This window comes from Miniopterus schreibersii, assembly GCF_964146895.1.
Source record: "Miniopterus schreibersii genome assembly, chromosome: 12".
Lineage (NCBI taxonomy): Eukaryota > Metazoa > Chordata > Mammalia > Chiroptera > Miniopteridae > Miniopterus > Miniopterus schreibersii.
In genome coordinates, this window is record NC_138112.1 from 4,010,960 (window position 1) to 4,030,373 (window position 19,414).

General features: G+C 54.7%; 1 protein-coding gene across 1 annotated transcript in view; it reads left to right on the forward strand.

Moving 5' to 3' along the window:
• Positions 1-19,414, forward strand: part of DSCAML1 (DS cell adhesion molecule like 1) — a gene marked incomplete at its 3' end in the record, with an annotated part of 322,135 nt that overhangs the window by 223,372 nt on the left and 79,349 nt on the right. Inside the window, exons 4-6 of the mRNA XM_081153849.1 lie at positions 9,969-10,115; positions 15,348-15,626; positions 18,889-19,164. Coding sequence (XP_081009975.1) covers positions 9,969-10,115; positions 15,348-15,626; positions 18,889-19,164 — 702 coding nt within the window. The remainder of the gene's footprint in view (positions 1-9,968; positions 10,116-15,347; positions 15,627-18,888; positions 19,165-19,414) is intronic.

Genomic DNA, 19,414 nt, shown 5'->3' on the forward strand with positions numbered 1-19,414 from the left:
TTAGGGTCTCACCCTTATAACCTCATTTAATCTTAATTAGCTCTTTAAAGGCCCCATCTCCCAATGCAGTCACATTGAGGGTTGAGGATTTACTATTTGAATTGGGGGGCTGGGGGGACACAATTCAGTCCTTAGCAGGGATCTAGGACTTAGAGCCAGAACCAGAGCAGGGACCTGAATCTGAGCTCCCAACTCACATGCCATGTCCCTTCCACTACACTGCAAGTCTCTCCTTAAGGTCGTGGGTGGAGGGCTCACAATCCGAGGAGTCAGAGTCCAGGGGCAGAAGAAGACGCCTTGGCTTCCCATGGGCTTTTCAAAGCCAGGGCCCTCACCATTGGCAGTAATACCAGGAAGGGATGGAAGGAAGGTGCTCTGCACAGCTGGCTGCACTGGCTGGGGTCCCCCATGCCCACCCTTCCCCCCAGGCACAAAGGGCTGGGAGGAGAGAACAGCCTGCTGGTCAGGGGAGTCTGCTCCTTAGTCTTACCCACAGGCTCTGGGCTGCAGGCTGAGCACACTGTTTCTGTAAATCTATATGGGGTAGAGCAGTAACTGGTAACCTGTATTGATTTCAATTTCCCTTTTGGAACTGGGAGTTCCCCGGGGACCAGTCAGGCACTTGGAAGCTGGCATCCAGAGGCTGCCTGGGAAGCAGGCCTGAACTGTGACCAGCTAAGGAGCCCATCTCTTCAGAGACAGACTGAATGACTTTTCCAATCCTGGCCAGAGCCCGGTCTTAGGCAAGGCTCCATCCACTCCTCCCCTCCTCCCTCCCTGCTTCATGCCCCCAGGGGCTACTGGGGCCTACTGGGGCCTTCCTGGTAGGGGTGGCAGGGTGGGCAGAGCAGGAAGCTCTCCCCCAGCTCCTGGTCTTCCTGCTCCCGGAGCCTGCAAGCATCTTCCAAGGAGCATCTCCACCGCCAGGATTGCTTCCTGCCACACACGCCTGTGCTCATGCGTGACTGTGGACTCGCTTCCCTGGGCTTTCGCGTACTTCACCTTAGGGTAACCCCCCCTTGCTGTACAAGGCAGTGAGTGTACCACGCCCTTTCACAGACCTGGTCACTCTGAGAAGCCTGGAGCGGAGCAAGGCAGGAGTTAGTACCCCAACTTGGGCCTGAAAGGAGCACAGAAAGGTTAAGGGGTTTTCTTAAAGCAGCTCTCAAATCTCCCATCACTGACTCCAAATACAGTGCTCCAGATACCACCCATGGGAGCATAACCCCCCCAAGTTGCCACTCCCTTCAGTGTCCACTGTGATGCTCCATCGGCCAGCAAGTGTACCAAAAGTAGACATGCCAGCACATGACCTTGGTTCCCTCAAGGACACACAGCCACCTGCCTGGGCCCACACCTTACTGGTAGCACCCAGAACCTGACCTGAGTCTGAGTCCTCCCAGGACAGATGACAGCCCCATCCGTCACCTCTCACTTCACTGCACGCCAGCCTCCTAGGGGTAGCACTCCTCTGCTCTTTCAGCCAGGAACCAGTGCCTCCCGCAGCAGTCTCGTCTGCCCGACACACTTTCTGCTCCCCCACCACTCGCCCTGGCTAGTGTGTGGGAAGCCTCCTCCAGAAGGAGCAGGGCCCAGGGCCTGTCACATGCCCAAAAGGGGTGGAAAAGCCCACCTCACAAGAACAGGTTGGCCAAAGCTCCCTCCAAAATGCAGCCTGCACACCCCCGGCAGCTGCGTTTAGGGAAAACAGCTCTGGATGTGTGTTCAGGAGGCTCAGGTGGGAACCCTGGCTCTTCACCCTCTAGTTGCGTGACTTGGACAGGTGTCCACCCGAGCCGCAGTTTCCTCACCTGTGGAGCAAGAAGAGCGGTGCCTGCTTCCTGGGCTGGTGACTGTGCTTGAGAGAGGGACGCTTGTGAAAGTCCCCGGCACAGGGCCTGGCACGGGGTGCTCACGGACTCGTGTACCTGGGCGTCTTTCTTGCTGGGTTTATGAATGATTTAAGACACTTCACCAGTGAACCCTGGATCTCTCTCCCAACCCAAGGCAAACTCCACCCCAAAGGGGGAAGGGCCGGAGAGTACATTCACAGCTGCAGGTCCCTGGAAGGTCTTCCTCAGGGGCCCCAGCTACGGAACCTCTCGCTCGTGGGCCTGAGCTGGCCTTACGGCAGCAGAGGTGGGGCCCCAGGCAGCTCAGGTTCAGGGCGTCTCTGCCCGCCGCTGTGCTGCGTGCCTCTGGTCTGAATGCCTGCCTGGGGTTCTAATGTGATTCCATCCTGGACCAGTGACTCTGCTGTTAGGGGTCTCTCCCCAGCAAGGGCAGCATTCTGCTCTCATCACCGAGAAGGGGCAGATCCTTGCTCGGGGCAGGACAATGCAAGGCCAGCCTCAGGCAGGCGGAGAGGAGCGTGGAGTCAGAGTGTGAGTGGCTCCTTCCCTCAGCGGCTGCCCTAGATCTGCACAGGTTTGAGGAGCTCCTGGGAAGTGCGGGTTCACGCCTGCGGGGCCTCCCTCTGCAGATGGGTCAGCCACAGTTATACTCCTGCTTGCCCTGCTCCTTCCCTTAGTTAGCTCCAAATCACTGGTCTTGCTTTAATGTCCCAGCCTCGACTCAGCTGAGCTGGGAACCAAGACAAGGATAAAAGTGGCCTAACGTGGGAACCATAGTCCAAACCATTGCAGGTGACAGTGGTGGTTAGGGGAGACCTCTCAGGGTAAGGTGTGCCACGGGGACAGGGCTCCAGGTGGGGGCCCAGCTGTTTTGCCCCATTGGAGGTGGCTCCTGCAGCTAGGGTTCATTCATTCAACACAAGTTCACTGAGCATCTACTATGTGCCCACCATGTTCTGGAGCTGAGATACTAAATAACTCCTTGCTCTCCATAAGAAACACCATGTGCTCGAAAACAAAAAGTCGTGGTAAGGAACTGGGCAGGGATGTGGGACACAGTCTAATTTTGATAGAGGGGTCAGGCAAGGAGCTGGCATTTGAGCATAGACCTGAATGAGGCGAAGAGTGAGTCAAGGAAACAGCACTTCGGGCACAGAAAAAATAGTCACAAGCAAAGGCCCTAGGGTGGGAATGAGCACATGCACACTGATTTTAAAACCACTGCACTAAACGATTTCCAAGGGGTCTTGCAACTTGATGATCCAATTCATTTCTCTCAATACTTAAATCCTCTATGCCAAGTGTTTCCTCAGCCTCTACTTAAATACCCCTGGTGACAGGAAACTCACTACCACATGAAGACGCTCATTTCAATTCTTTATAATTTTGACTTTTTAATTTTTTTATTTTAATTTTGGTAAAATACACATAACATAAAAGTTGCCATCTTAAACATTTTTAAGTGTTAAGTTTTAAGTTCAGTAATGTTTAAGTTCAGTTTCATCTTGCAAATCTAAAATTTTGTACCCATTAAACAACAGCTCCCCATTTCCCCTGCCTCCCTCCACTTTCTGTGTGAATGTGACTACTCTAAATACCTCATATAAGTGGAATCACACAATATTCGTCTTTCTGTGACTGACTTATTTTACTTAGCATAATGTCCTTAAGGCTCATCTGCGTGTAGCATGTGCCAGAATCCCCTTCCTTTGAAGGCTGAGGGATACTCCATTGTGTATACACCACACTTTCTTTATCCACCCATCAGTGGACACTTGAGCTGCTTCCATCTCTTGACTGCTGTGAATAGTGCTGCTGTGAACACGGTGAGCAAATATCTTTGCCAAGGCCCTGCTTTCAAGTCTTTTGAGTAAATACCCGGGAGTGGGATTGCTAGATTGTGTGGTAATTCTATGTTTAATTTTCAAGGAATCTCCATACTGTTTATCTTGACTTTTTAATGCTCAGAAATAACTATTTTTAAAGATCTAATTAGGTATAGTAGAAGCAATGATAAGCAGTGGTACAAAGTATGCCAAGTATAGAGACATTCAGAAATGGGAGCAGGTTAATCTGGGAAGGCTTTCTGGAGGAAGTAAATTTAGAGCTGGGATCTGACTTTTCTGAGTTGCTGTTTCCTCACTAGTGAAATGGGGATAAAACTTCATTCATTCACCTATTCTAGAACTATTCATGAAGTCCCTGTTTTGTGACTCCACTGCTTTCACACAATGAAGGGGGAAACCACTGGAGGGTTATGAGCAGAAGAGCTGCGTGATATGACAGGTTCTAAAGCATCGCTCGGGCTGCCTGTTGGGAACCGGCAGAGACGGGCAGGGGCCGAAGCCAAGCCGGGAGGCCAGTCGGGAAGCTGCGGGCCCTGCTTCACTCAGTAGCTTCCCTTCCTTGCTCTGGGGGTGGAAATGGGATCTGTCTGGTCCACAGTCGCCCCCAAACTCTCAGCACCCCTCCTCTCCCCACCAAACTTGCCCCGCATCTCCCCAAGAGCAGAGAGGGGCCCTGCCCTTACAAAGGGCGCTTCTCTCCCTCCGGCCTCTGGAGTGGCAGGGGCCCACGCTTTCTGTCGGCCATCCATCTCTCCGTGGCTCTGCAGTTCTAGGGGCCTCCAGGGCCCAGGCTGCCTGCACTTTAGAGAAAGACAGGAACGATGCTGTGGTCTCGCTGAGCACCTGGGCACAGGGCTTCGGAATTGCCAGGAAGGCCTTGGTATTGCCAAGCTCCTGAGGAGCGGGGAGAACTGGCGGGGAGTCTGACCACAGGAGGGCCGAGAGCCCTGGCCCCCAGCCGTCCTCTCCCTGGGATGGAGCCGCCTGTGCTGGCGTTGCCTGGGCACTGCCCACGCCTGAGGACCTCCCACGCACTTCATCGGAGTCTCCCAGCAGCTCTGCCCTGCGTGTTATCTCCGGTCCCAAAGGCGAAGGCGAGCTCAGGAGAATTCGCTGCCACGCAGAGACATCCAGTATCAGTGCAGTGGCCATCCCATCACCCTGAACGCTTTTCAAAACTACAAATTTCCAAACCACGCCCCCAGAGACTCTGAGTTTAATTTTAAAAGCTCCTTAAATGATTCTAATGTACAAACACAGCTACAAACACACAGCTAATGAAACCCCTCCCTCTTTCTAAGGATGGGAAAGCTCAGTGCCCAGAGGAGACTGGCTGTCCCTAAGGTCTCCCTACATTCATTTCCCAGGGCTGCCAGACAACTTCCCACAAACTCGTGGCTTAAAGCAGCAGAGACGTATTGTGTCACAATTCCCGAGGCCGGAAGTCCAAAATCAAGGTGTGGGCAAGGCGTGCTCCCTGTGCAGGCTTCGGGGGGGCCGTGCTTACTTCTTGTAGCTTCTGGGCTTGCCGAATATCCTTGGCATTTCTTTCCTGATAGATGCACCACTCCAATCTCTGCTTCTGTCTTCACATGGCCTGTGTCTGTGTGTGTGTGTGTGTGTGTGTGTGTGTGTGTGTGTGTCCTGCATCCAGATTTCCCTCTTATAAGGATACCAGTCAAATTGCATTTAGGACCCCCCTAATCCAGTATGAACTCATCTAACTCAATTACATTTGCAAACGTTTTATTTACATTAAGGTCACATTCGTAAGCTCTGGGTGGTCTCTCTCTTTCTCTCCCCCTCCCCCCCTAAAATCAATAAACATGTCTTCAGGTGAAGATTTAAAAAACAAAAAAAACAAAAATGATAAATTGAGCCAAACTGAATTGAATGGATGAGTGCTCCTTCATGAAGTAATAAGGACCCCACTGACAGAAGCAACCAAGCAGAGGCTGGCTGACCACATGTCCCTATGAGAGAGGCTGTAATCCTAGGAGTGTCTAGCTCAGAGCTTTGGAAGAACATAGGACATGGACTCACGGTCTGGTTCTACCCTTTATTAGCTGCACGACTCTGGGTGGGTATTTAACCTCTGTGTGCTTTGGTTAGTAATAATAATAGTATTCATTTCAAAGAGTTGCAGGGATTAAATGAGATGTTTATAAAGCCTTTGGCCTAACATGTAATAGGCCCTCAGTGAATATTTAGCTTTTAAAAGGACAGGCTTGGCCGGCTAGCATGACTCAGCGGTTGAGCGTTGACCTAGGATCCGGGAGATCGCAGTTCGATTCCCGGTCAGGGCACATGCCTGGGTTTCAGGCTCTATCCCCAGTGCGAGGCCTGCAGGGGGCAGCCGATCAATGGCTCTCTCATTGTTGATGTTTCAGTTTCTCTCTCCCTCTCCCTTCCTCTCTCTGAAATGAATAAAGACATATTTTTTTAAAAAAACAAAAAACAGGCCTGCTCCAGATCACCAGGAAAAGGGATGGTGATGCAGGCTGGATTCTCCGTAGTAAAAATACAAAGAGGAAAGCGATCCATCCACCACACAGCACTTCCCTGGTCATGGGTGCGTGTGCAGATGAAACCGCAGCCTTTGAAGAGTGACAGTCAAGCAGCACCAATGGCCGAGTTCACATTTAAACAGGTCTATGTCCTAGTCTTAGAGCCTAAGGGAAAGGGTCCTCCAGTTACACCCATGGGGATACTATTGGCATCTAGCATCCCTAGTCACTGACCACGCAATGCCATTAGTACCCACCAGTTATAGTGTCCATCAAAAATGGTCCCAGACACACATTTCCAAATGGCCTCAGGATGGGGGCTGGGCACAGAGGTCCTTCTTGCAGCTGGACCCAGCCTGCCCCAAGGTAGAGGAACCAAGATGGGGAATAGAGGCTCCTCTGCCATCCCAAGGGTGGCTGGTCCCATTCTGGTGAGGAGTGTGGACTGCCAGACTGGCAGGAAGCCCCTCCAGAGCCAGCCTTGGAGCCCCTGCCCCTCTGAACCCCTTGCCAGCTGGCTCCCCTCCTCCCCTCTCAACATCAACACTGTGCCGCTCACTCCATAGGCCTCTCACTCCCTCCTTCCCCAGCAGGGTCCATCGTCTGACTCTCATCAAACATGCAGAACTGATGTTGCACATGGCCCCCCAGGGGGGATTAACATAATACCCCTGATTTCTCTTTCCCTCGCTAGCTCTGCATCCCCCGGCTGTGGCCTGTCTTTGTTTCGGGAGGAGCAAAACACTGTGTCTGGAAACGTTACCGCAATTAAATATGCACAAGCAGGGGGGAAGGGAGGGGGGAAATGAGGACAATGAAGGATGTGAAACATCAGATGCAGCAGCTGCTTGTTACTATAGAAACCCCAGCTCCCCACCACATCACCACAGCACCCCTTCCTAGCTCAAAATTCAAGTGGGGCCCGAGCACATGGTCCTGGAGTGCAGGGTCCTAGGGTCCTAGCTGTCCGGGCTGGAGCACCCGTGGGCTGAGAGGGTTGGTGGGGGGGTCTCCCCTGCTCTTCCTTACTCCCATCCCCCAACCACCACCTCCGACCCTGGTGCTTCTGGTTAGCAGCGACCCAGTAGTTCTGTGTTCCAGTCCCAGTTACATAATAAATGACAGGAGAGCTTCCCCATTTGACTCGCGGATGTCACAACACAGAGACGATGAAGGCACACTGGGGGTCCGGCAGCAGGGCTGGGCTCCCTCTCGCTCTGTTCCATCCTTGCCCCCAGCACAGAGTGGGGTCTGCGTGTTGGAGGGGGTGGGGCCCACCAGCTCCAAGTTCCCCTCTGCAAGGACTCAGCAGGGATCTGTGTGAAGTCACGGGCCAAGGGTGGAGAGAGAGACCGGGCCGAGTGGCCTGCAGGAGAGTGTGAGGCAGTAGTGAAAGGCCTGCCTCTCCGCGCCCACCCCGTGCCGAACAAGTGGATGCAGCCTGAGGCTGCAGGCTGGTTGCCTTGCTCTACACTGTCCCGACCAGATAAGGCTGACTGTTAGATCCCCGCCTCTTGGCAAAGTGCCTGGCACGTAGTAGGTTTAATCCTATGCAAAGATTAGTGAGCGGGAGGGTGGAAGACAGGAAGAAAGGGAGGGCGGTGGGAGGCAGACAGAATGAGATTTGCAGATACACCAAAGTTTATTGAGAAGCAAAAGACCAACCAGAGTGATGAAGTTGTTTGAAACCGTATTAAATGCGTAACTATTAAAAATAAAATTCTAAGACTGTGTGGCTTGAAGGAAAACCCAAGGGCAGGACAGCTGCCTTCCAGCGTGTGAGGGAGTGTCAGCAGCACAGGCCTGGGCTGGTTCTGCAGGGCTCAGCAGGTGGAAGCAGTGCTCGTGGAGGAAGCTACTAGGAGCCCATTGCACCAAGGAACACCTGTCTAAAAGTCAGAGCTGTCCGCTTTGGAATGGGTCCGGAGTGAGACAGTGGGTTCCCCAGCCTGGGAGGCATTCAAATGAAGCCTGGAGAACCTTGTCAAAGATGTGGCCAAACACCTTCAGCTTATCAACCTGCAATTCCACAGCCTCTTGTCAGAAAGTGTCCATTGGTGAGGTCCCCGTCTCCAGATGCCGAGATCTTGAACTTGGCTTGGACGGGGGCACACCACAGAATATTCCTAATGGTAGCGTGGCCCAGTATCCAAGCTCTTATCATTGGCTGAGGGAGTAACTCAGCCCCAAGGTGGGGAAAGCCAACCTCTAAATAATAGGATGGGAAGGGAACAGGGCAACCAACCTCTCTCCCTACGAGAGCCTGACATTACGATGTCAGCAGGGCCTCCAGCGGTCAGCATCACCCTCTCCCCAGCTTTCTTCCCAGTTAGCACCACTGTCCTGATTCCAGCTCCCCTCCCAGTGGAAACAGCAGCCTGAGGTCTTGCATGCCTGCCTGGCAAAGAAGCTAAGCCCAGAGAGCAGGCAGAGGGACCTGAAGTTAGTTCTCAATCTGTCTGGCTGGGTCTTGGGTGGGAACCCAAAGCCAAATGCAAGCCCCTCCCCAACTCTCAGGTCCACATGCTCCCTTTTCAAAGTCAACCCTGACCAGCTCAAGGTCAGTTTTTGTCTTAGAAGATTTGACAAGAAAATCTGCTCTATATCTAATTGGAAACTTATGTCAACATCAGCGAAATGAGTGTATCGTTACCTGTCCTTCTGTCCATCTGCCTTCCCTGCCACGTCCTGACAGTCAAGGTCTGCGGAGGGGCAGGGAAGGTCAGACACCTTGCCTGCGCCTCTGCCCTGCGCAGAACGGGTGTTCAAGAACTAAATGATTATTGCGTATCTGTATCTCCATGTCCCCATTCCTAGTGTAGCTTAGCCTCAATTATTGTTTGTCGAATGAATAAATGATTAAAATTGGGAGGAAAGGATCGAGGCTTTTGTTTAGTCCAATGCAGAGGGAAAGCTGGGAGCCAGAAGGCCTGAGTTGCAGTCCACTTACTGGCTGTGTGACCTGGAAATGGAGGTGACACCTCTCAGAGTTGTAAGAACAAATAAGCAATGACTACACAAGACCTTTGCAAACTCTTGCAAAGAGGTGAAGCAAATGAGAGCTGCTATTCACTAAGTGAGCATGTACTGTGTGCAGACACTTTGTATTTCTTTAACCCTTACATTCACTGTATGAGATGTTATTTGCATCTCATCCTACAGATAAGGCCCAGAGAAATTAAGTAAATTTCTCAAGGTCACACAGCTAATAAAAGGAAAAGTCAGATTGGAACCCAGATCTCATCTGACTCTAAAGCACAATGTCTTCCTGTAAAACTCTGAAGTGTTTACACTTAAACTCAGCAGGGGTGGGGAACGTCCAGCCCGTGGGCCTGCAAAATCATTTGGTCTGGCCCTGCCAAGGTCTCACTGAAGAGAAGCAGTTCTAGCCATCTCATTAGGAGTGAGTTAATTAAATGCTTGACCAAATATATCAGGCTCATTTTTAAGTTGATAATTTTGTATGGGCCGTGAATGATGTTATAAATATCCAAATGGCCCTTGGCGGAAAAAAGATCCCCCACCTGAGTCTTAAAGGAACAATTACTGTAATTCTATTTGTTTGCATCTAAAAGTCCTTATATATTGGAGATGCTACCCGGCCTTTGAGCCTGCACCAATGTCACCCCCTTGCTTTCCCCATCACTTCCTCTCCCCGGGCAATAGTCCTGGCCTGGGAGAAGGCCAGCTGTCAGCCTGAGGTGCTTCTGGTGGATGCCCAGGTAGGGGAGTAATGGACTATGTCCTGATTGTGTCTCCAGAAAACAGGTTTTTTATTACTTACCACGGCGGGCTGTACATCTCTGACGTGCAGAAGGAGGACGCCCTCTCCACCTACCGCTGCATCACCAAGCACAAGTATAGTGGGGAGACCCGGCAGAGCAATGGGGCCCGCCTCTCTGTGACAGGTAAGCAAGAGGGCTGGGACGGAGGGCCCAGCCCACCCCTGGACTTGGCATATAATTTCCTTACATCTCTAAGTATTTCTTAAGACTCTATTTTATCTATTTATAGTACATTTATCTTTCTTTATAGCCCACACCTCACAACATTTGAAAGTAGGCAGAATATAACTTATAAACAAAATTATTCCTAAATTAAATAAAGGATTCTTACCCTGGAGCAACTGGTTACAGCCTCTTAAGGAGGGATGGAAGCTAATATTTGTTGAAGCCCCTGTGGCAGAAATTTCACTCCTGTGCTGTCTGCTAGGTACCATGGTAGCCTTGTGAGGTGAGTGCCGCTCTCCTGTTACCACAGGTGAGAATCCAGATCCAGGGAAGCCAAGCGCTTCCCCAACTATTTACCAGTAGGAGGCGCAGTCAGAATTCACACTCTGGCCCCAGGGTCTCCCAGCTGCCGACCCCCATGGAAGGGCCCAAGGAACACCAGGCGCATGCCCCAGTCCTAGAGCAAAGAAGGGCCTGTGGGGCTCCGCGAGGAGGGCTCCTGGGAGGAGGGCTTCTGGAGCAGTGCTCTGCAAGCCGGTTCAGCAGCGGCCCACAGAGCCTTCTTCTCACAGCCTCTGCAGAGTAGGCTGGCACTTCCACCGCCCTCACTCCATGCATCGTATCTTTCCTGTTTCAATTCATCTAAACCCTGGTCACGACTTCACCCAGTGGATTTCACAGCTTCCTAACAGTTCTGTGACCTGCAAGTTGAAGTGTTCTGCTCTCGAAGAGCTGGGATTGGAGAGGGGTGAACTGATGGTCAGAACTCCTGGTGTGGAGACTAAACCCACCAAACCATGCAACCTCTCCAGGCCTCTGGGAAGGGAGCTTGACTCCATGACCACTCTGATTCTGTGCGTCTGGCAGGGTGTGGTTTGGTGAGGACTGCCCTGACCAGCAGCTGACTCTCCCAGACCTCTCTCATGTGTAGGCAAGACCAAGAGAACAAGAGCCGGGGGGCAAGGATTAGCTCTCTGATCACTCCTAGGGCCTCCAGCACCTAGCCCTACGCCTGGCACATAGTAGGTGCTAAGCAAATATTTAGGGAATTAACCAATGCCATGAAAAACTGTGTTGTCATCGGTGAGGAAATGGGGCTGCACTACATGGTTCCACCTTTATGGCTAGACTTTGGAGTCAGCCACTCAATTCCTAAATGTGTCAGAAAGGAACAGAACCTTTCTGTTCCAAACCATAGGACCTATCTGCAGACGGTGCTTTGCTCTCAGCTGCATGCTGCTCACACAACGTGGGAAAGGCCCAGAACCCCACCTCCCGCAGGCCTGCTCCTCGCTCCTCACAAATATTTAGCCCCTTCATCCTAATAGTTCACCTCCGCTTTGGGGGGGAATAGACAGGATTCCCTCAACAAAGACATTCTGTATCCCTTCTCCTTCTGCTCTGTGTTGCCCACCAGCTCTGAGAGGAGAGGGTGGGCAAAGGGGAGGTGGCACTCAGAAGCCCAGATACAACCCCAAATAAAGACCCAGACACAAGGATAGGAAGGCGCCAGACAGACAAAGGGGAGAGGCAGAGGCACAGAGAGGAAACAGACCACGGCGTGGAAGGGATGCACAGAGAGAAGCAGAGAGCAGGGAAGGGAGCAGAGGGGTGCCCAGGGGGAGGCCCTGCTGAGTGACGTGGGCCCTGATGGGATGTGATGCCACAAGACGATCTGCAAGCTGCTTGTCTTGGCAAAAATGCAACTGATACTGGAGCGAGGCCTTGCAGAGGGGAACTGGGTGGGGGAGTGCCTGTCAGGCCTCAGCCCCCAGCCCCCGTGCCCCCCCCCAACATTTCAGATCCACTTCCAGAGTTGAGGGTGGGGTCAGTCCCAGGGATCCTGTGTTTCAGATGAGATGTTTCATTCTTCTGTGGCCAGAGCCCGTGAGCTCCTGGCTGGAAAGGGAGTGGGCCCTTCCTAGCCAGAAGCTCTGGGCAGGCAGCTCAATTCCAGGGATGTCTTGGCAGAGGCTCCTGGTGGCTGAGGGGGTCTGAGTGTGGCACACCCCCAAGGGATGTCCACCCCTCCCTCTCCCCAGGCCCAAAGGCAAGAGGACAGGTGGGACTGGTGCACTTGGCAGAGTGCTGTAGGGGGCCATCTGATGCTGGCCGCAGCCAGGTCTGGAGTTCCTGCAGTCCTCAGGAAGCCTGGCTGGGGCGAGGGGGAGGGAAGGAGGGAGAAGATGACATGAAGCAGGCCACCCTTCCTCACCACTCACACGCTGCGCAGCCAGCACCAGAGAAACGTGTCTCCGAGCCCCGCCCCCTCTGGAAGGTGCGAGTGACAGAACGTGCCCACTGGGTTGTTGTGAAAATTAACACAGCCCCGGATGCAGAAAGCCTGGTGGAGGGCCTGGCGCAGGGGCTACCCAGAGGGTGGCAGCCGCTTTCCTTGTAGCTGTTGCTGTGAGGCTGGTTATTACCCCGCTACATCTCCAAAGTGCCGGGTGGGGCGGACAGCTCCCATCTTTTCTATATTTTCCAAGGTACAGGAGGCAGTTGCAAGAATAGGCTGAGTCCCCTACAATCAGCCTGATACTGACCGCTCTGCGCCCTGGGTGCCTTCTCCAGCTTGCCAGGTGCTCTCAGGTGCACTCCTGGCGTTCATAAGAGACGGAGCCAGCGCCCAGGGAGGCTGAGAGCAGAGCAGGCTTCCCCAGTTCCCGGAGCCCCGTCTGAGGGTCCTCCAGGCAGCACTATTCAGCCACTGGGGAGGTCCCAGCAGCCTCTCTCGCGCCTCGATGCCCCCCGCCCAGCCCCAGAACCCCCGGAGGCTTCCCAGGGCCCAGCCATCTGTCTCCCCAGCCCGGCTTGGCCCTGGCCGTGCCCGATCCCCCCGGGCTGTCGCCATACACGCCGCAGCATTTTATTTCTGCTCCTGAGTAATGAAAGAGGCTTCTTTCCCTCAGAATTTAATTTCACGCCTGAGACTCAGTGATTAATCCCCCCCACCACCGCCCCTTCCTCCCTGGCCCTGCCAGCCCCTCAGCTTGTAAATTCTGAGATGCCACAGAATTTGTGTGTTTTGCATCAATTAAGTGTCACGTTGAGTTATTCTTCCCTGGCACCGGGTTTGTTTGTCCCAGCCATTCCCACAGGCTTGTGGGGGTTAGAGCCTCAGAAACTGGCAGGGGGGAGGGGCCCTGATAGTAATTGCTGGGCACATCTGCATAGTGACTTGGTGTCAGCCAAGCTCTCTGACATACGTTTTGCATGATTGTCTACAACCACCTTACAGATCTGAGGCAGCCCAAGCCCTCCGCCTCCTGTGCGATGAGGGAGCAGGCGCTGAGGAACCATGACTCACCCAGGGCCACTCACCCAGGGGCACACAGTGATGGATCTGTGACCCAGGCCAACTCATACCTGGGCTCCTGCCTCTCGGCGAGGCTCACTCTGAAGAGCAGAGGATGTGGGAGGGTAGCAGAGTCTTCTAGAAAGTCCCTTTCCCAAGGAGGAGAATTTCTATCCCACCCTCTCTAGGAGAGAGGAGCTGAGGACAGAGGGACCTCCCATTCGTCTAGGAGGATCCGGGGCTTAGACACTCAATCTTGAGTGAAACTCAGTATTAGGTGATTCCACCTCGATCCCATTTGCTGAGCCAGGTCTGGGGGTGGCCTGGCTTCTCTGATCCTGGCTCTGCAGTCTGATCCCAGCAGGTCACTGTACCTCTCTGGTCTCAGGCCCTCATCCGTGTGAGCCCTCCCAGGTCCTGGAGCCCGCTCTGCTAGTCCATGAGCCTACCAAGCTCTGCAGTGGGGGAGAAGCAGGCCCCTGGCCCGCCCCTGCGGGGGCCTCATTCATCGTCCCTCGGACATGAACCGCTCCACAGCAGGCCCCGCTCTGTGCCACATGGGAGACACAGGCACAGGTCCACACTGCCCCAAGGCGCTCACAGTCTTCCAGGGAGGCAATACAGCCCCTGGTGCTAATGCTGGTGGCAAGGGCGGTGGTGGAGGTGGCAATGCGGCTCCTCTGGGGAGAGAAATGGTGGCTGGGGAGGGGAGGGAACCTCCCTTTTCACTATACTGTATACTCATCTCTACTTTCTGAAGTTTTGTCCTGTATATATTACACTTTCAAATTTTTTCTTTAAAAAGAAGAGGCTGTTTGAAAATAAAATGAAGGGGAAAAGGAAACTATGGGAGCCCAGTGAGAGTGACTGGGAGAAGCTGTCCAGAAGGGCTGACGTGTCAGCTGCCTTGTCAAAGATGGTAGGAGCTGGCCCAGCAGGCGGAGGACCGCGCACTGACAGGCACCCCAAAGTGGGAGCTGCTGAGAGGAGAGGTGGGAGGCAGTGGAGACAGGGGGGCCAGGGGCCTGGTGGGGTCTACTGATGGAAGGCTTTGGAGTAAGAAATGGCATTGTGTCTGTCCTGTAGGTAAGGGGAGCCTGTGGAAGTTTTACAGCAGGGGTGGCCCCAATGGGAAGGAAGCCAGGGAGGCCCTTTAGGGTGAGAGCCAGCCTGAGAGCAGCCCGAGCACCCCTCGAGTGGCACGGCCATCCCTCCTGAGCCCTACTGCACAGGGCCTTGGTCCCACCGTCCAGGATTCAGACCCTGCAGTCCCGTTTTCTCTTGGTTTAGAAAAGCAGAACAGTGGATTGTTGGGTGGTGAGGGTGGTTTGCAGAAGGCTTAGCTTCCAAACCCTCCTGGGCTCCAGTAGAAGTGCAGTGGTCTGCCCCGATGGTTGGTGGGGGTGACAGGACAGGGCAGGAGGTTGTTCCCCATCCTGAGGGGCTCCCACAAGCCAGGGTGAGGCCCAGACCAAGACTTCCCATCACTGTAAGCCCCAGACGCCGTGACTCTCATGTCACAGGGCCTCGCTGCTCCTGAGCCTGCCGGCCCGCAGGGACTGCTGCTGACGGAGCTTGTGCTCTCCCCCTCTGCACCTCACACTCTTCCTTTCCCATCTGTCTGTCATTCTAACCTAGTCTGCCTGCCATACCCTGTCCTCCCCCAGCCCCTGCTGCCCATCCTGGTTCTCAGGGCCTCTATCCAGCCTGAGCAGGAGAGTTTGGGCCAGAGTCTGGGCTCAGGGAGACACCGCGAGCCCTCTCACACTGGGTATTGCTCACTCTGGGCACCAGTGGGCAGCAGGTTCCTGCTCTGGGTGCTCACCTTCCCTCCCCCACGCCCACCCCACCCCCCCAGGGGGCAGGGGCCACTGACACACTCTGCCTTCCAGATCCTGCCGAGTCCATCCCCACCATCCTGGACAGCTTCCACTCCCAGGAGGTGTGGGTTGGCCGCACGGTGGAGCTCCCCTGCGCAGCCTCCGGCTACCCCATCCCTGCCATCCGCTGGCTCAAGGATGGCAGACCCCTCCCAGCCGACAACCGCTGGACCAATCATATCACAGGGCTGATCATCAGTGACCTGAGGACCGAGGACAGTGGCACCTACATCTGTGAGGTCACCAACACCTTTGGCTCAGCAGAAGCCACAGGCACTCTCACGGTCATCGGTGAGTGGGCAAAGCTGCTTTCAGTCCTGTCCTTGAGAGTAACCTTTACAGTGACCTTTAAGAGCACCACAGTTTGACAAAGAGGGACATGGGGACAGCTGCACAGGCCTCTGGCCCACCTCAGGAGACCATCTCCTGGTTGGGAAAGGCAGTTTGGTGTCCTGGGAGAAGCCCTGGGTTTGACATAAGAAGACCTGCCTCTGATCCCAGCATTATCAGATAGTAACTGGCCTCGGGCAAATCACATAACCGTGAAGACCACTTCTGTGCCCTTTTGTGTAAAATGGAATAATGATTCCTGTCTTCCTACCTCCCAGAGGTCACAAGGGCCAGATGAGCCCACGAAGGTGATGGTGACAAGTTTGCAGGGTTCCTTGGCTTGTTAGGAGACAGTGTCTGTACCAAAAGAAACAAGCTGGCATTAACCCATTAAAGAGAACCTGTGCCCCGTCAGAGGCAACATTCAGAATATTTAGCAATAACTGATAGGGCCCTGGTCAGTCTGGGCAGACACTGGGTGTAAACAACCAGTCGCCCTTTCTAGGCTGTGCCAACAGGAATTAACACTGGTCCTTCCTTGTACTCCCGCTTCAGGGCCCAGGGCTCCAGAGAAGCCCTGTGAACATGAGGCCTTAGTAGCTGCTTGTCAGCCCCTGGGTGGGGACAGAGGAGGGGCAGAGGGGCTGAAGCCAGGGGAAGACCCCTGGAGCATGATTCGTGCGACCCAGGGGCATCCTTGGCCACCACCGCACCCAGCCCCCCTCCGTGGACCCGGCCTCAGGTTCCCCATCTGTAAATGTAAAGGCCCTTCTAGCTCCAGCATCAGAGTCTGGCTCAGTTTTCGGCTGTCTGGACTGCAGGGAAGGTGTTGGCGGTAGTGGGGCTAGGATTCGGACACCCTTGGGGATCTCACTCCAGTGGGGCCGCAGTAGCCTGAGTCCCTGAACATTGTACCTGATGGATAGGAGGCCACCCAGAGGTGCTCCCACTCCCACTTCCAGGGTGCAGAAGAGCTCCCTCTGCCACTTCACCTCTCACCTCACCACCATCTCAAGAGCACGGTGCTGTGGGTCTATAGACCCTTGGGGGAACCAGAGAACCTCAGCAGAGCCCAGCCTCCCCCAGGCTGGCCTCCTGGGCCTGGGGCCCTCCACTTCAGCCCCGATGTGGGCCCCACCTCCTCTGCACAGTCAAGGGGTCCTGAAAGTGTGTTCATCTGCACCACTGAAAGGAGCCCCTCCCCACACGAATTCAGTGTGGTGCTGGAAGAGCAGATGGAGCCCCCTGACATGCTCTGGTAGTGACAGTGTGTGACACAGGCTTAGGGAACACAATGAAAGCTGGCTTCAGGTCTGGGTGTCCTCACCTGAAACAAGCTAGGGCAACAGGCAGGCAGACAGAAGACCAGGGCGTCCCTCACTTCTTGCGCTAAACACTGTCCAAAACTGTTTGGTCACCCCTTCCCCACCCTCCCGCTGCACACACATATGCTCTGTCTCAGGGAACAGGTCAGGCACAGAACCCCAAATCCTTGGAAAATTAGCAGACTTGACTCTGAGTAATTTGGTGTTCATAGCACATACAGGCAAGCAGGTACTCACACTCACACACACGCCACTTCCCAGTACACACACACATGTATATGATGCCCATGCGCAGACACACGTGTTTCTCTACCATGACATGCTCACATCCTAGCACAGGCACAGATTCAGTGAGTAGCTGCCTACAGTGATGGACACACCCCCGGCCCTGTAGGCCTACAGAAAGCCATTCTCCTTGGATCCTCAGCTCCCGCCCTCCCCCACACCTGTCTTGGCTGGACGGCTGAGTCCAAAGGGAAGCGACATGGCTTTTCTCTGTCTCCCACCTTCTTCGATAGCCCCTCCCTGCCAGGGTCATAGAGAGGAAAGCAATGCTTTTCATACCCACCCCACCCAGTTCTGCAGCCCAGCTTCCCACCCATCATGCCTCCAAGCCTGAGCAGGGCAGTGACGATAGTCTCGGGCTGGCAGAGCCCTTGGAGCCCTGGCTGGAACGAGTAGGAGGCTGTCTGCCTCGCTGTGCCCTGAACCTCCTGAGCAGCAGACAGTCTCTGGGAGTAGGGAGAGCTAAGCATGAGCAGACTCTGTGTGCTTTACCACACCCACCCAGGTGGGCCTGCAGTCCCCCATCTCCTGTAGGCTGCCTCATTGCAGGGGGCCTCAGCTCCCTCTCCAGAACCCCAAGTCCATGGAGATCGGGGGAAAGAGGCCAACTTGGGGCTAGTAACCAGGCAGCCACTGAGACAATCAATAAACATGACAGGGATGCGGTGGGGATATAAAGATAAGAGAGACCATCCTGCTCTCAAGTGGCTCACAGTCTAGAGGGAGAGGCAGACGTGAAGAGGTGAGTAAAGGTCATGCGCTTAACCTGGTGTTAGTGCCCCTGGGGAGGCCCAAATGAGGGATCCTTAACCCAGCCTGAGGGGGAGTGATGTCCAGGAAGGCTTCCTGGAAGAGATGACACCTGAACTCATTGTGGAGCATGAGTTGGAATTAGATAAAGGGGGCAAGGAGCCCTCTAGGCAGGGGCCCTGGGGCAGGAAGTAGCCCAGGGTGTCCAGGAACCGTCTGCAGGCTACTGCTCCGGGGACTGTTCCTGAGAAGAGGGGCCAGGGCCCCTAGGGCCTTGACACCCTTGGGCACCACACTGAGTTGCTGGGCCACGGACGTGCTGAGCAGGGCAGTGCTGCTGCAGCGTGGAGGACAGACGGAGGGACACGGGGAGGAGTGTGCTGCCTGGGTTCAGGCGGGCGCCGTGGGTCTGCGGCGGGACAGTGGCCATGGAATGAAGAGCAGAGATGGGCTGGTGCGTATAAAAGAAGTCAGGCCAGCAGAAGGCAGCAACTGGTTATCTATGTGAGCATGAGAGACAAGTGGCTGGGCCAAGGGTGCCGCCCTGGTGTCGGGTGGGTGACAGGCAGGACGATGAGCTTGTCAAGCTCCCACACAGCTTAGGAGCTGAAGGGAACGTCACGGCCCCACTGAGCAAAGGGGCCCCATCAGACTCTGCCATTTAACAGACGAGTAAACTGAGGCCTAGAGAGGGGGACTCACCAGTCCCAGCCTCCCTTCCCCACACCCCCCCCAAGGAGTCTGGAAACAGACTAGGGCCTCCTGATCCAGGGCCTTCATGACCACAGCACACCTCCGGCCACACTTCCCACACTAAGCCTCTTCTCCCCTGTTTGCCCGCACCTCTCCCCGGCCTGGCCCAGACCCCCTTCATGTGACCCTGACACCAAAGAAGCTGAAGACAGGCATCGGCAGCACAGTCATCCTCTCCTGTGCCCTGATGGGCTCCCCCGAGTTCACCATCCGCTGGTACCGCAACACGGAGCTGGTGCTGCCCGGCGAGGCCATCTCCATCCGCGGGCTCAGCAACGAGACCCTGCTCATCTCCTCGGCCCAGAAGAGCCACTCGGGGGCCTACCAGTGCTTCGCCACCCGCAAGGCCCAGACTGCCCAGGACTTCGCCATCATTGTGCTTGAGGGTGAGTCGGGGCAGCCAGTTCCGAAGGTGGTTTCAGGACCCCCAGAGCCCTGCCCCAGCGCCCTCCCTGCCCGGACGTTTACCCAGCTGCCTGCGCACCAGGCAGAATCAAATCTTCCCAAGGCCCTGGGGGAGGTACTTTCTTTAAAGGCACCATCTTGCAGTTGAGGAAATTGAGGTTTTGGTCACTTACCCAAGGTGAGGTGACGGCCAGTTCAGAGCAGGGCCCTGGAAAATGAGGCTGGTGGGAA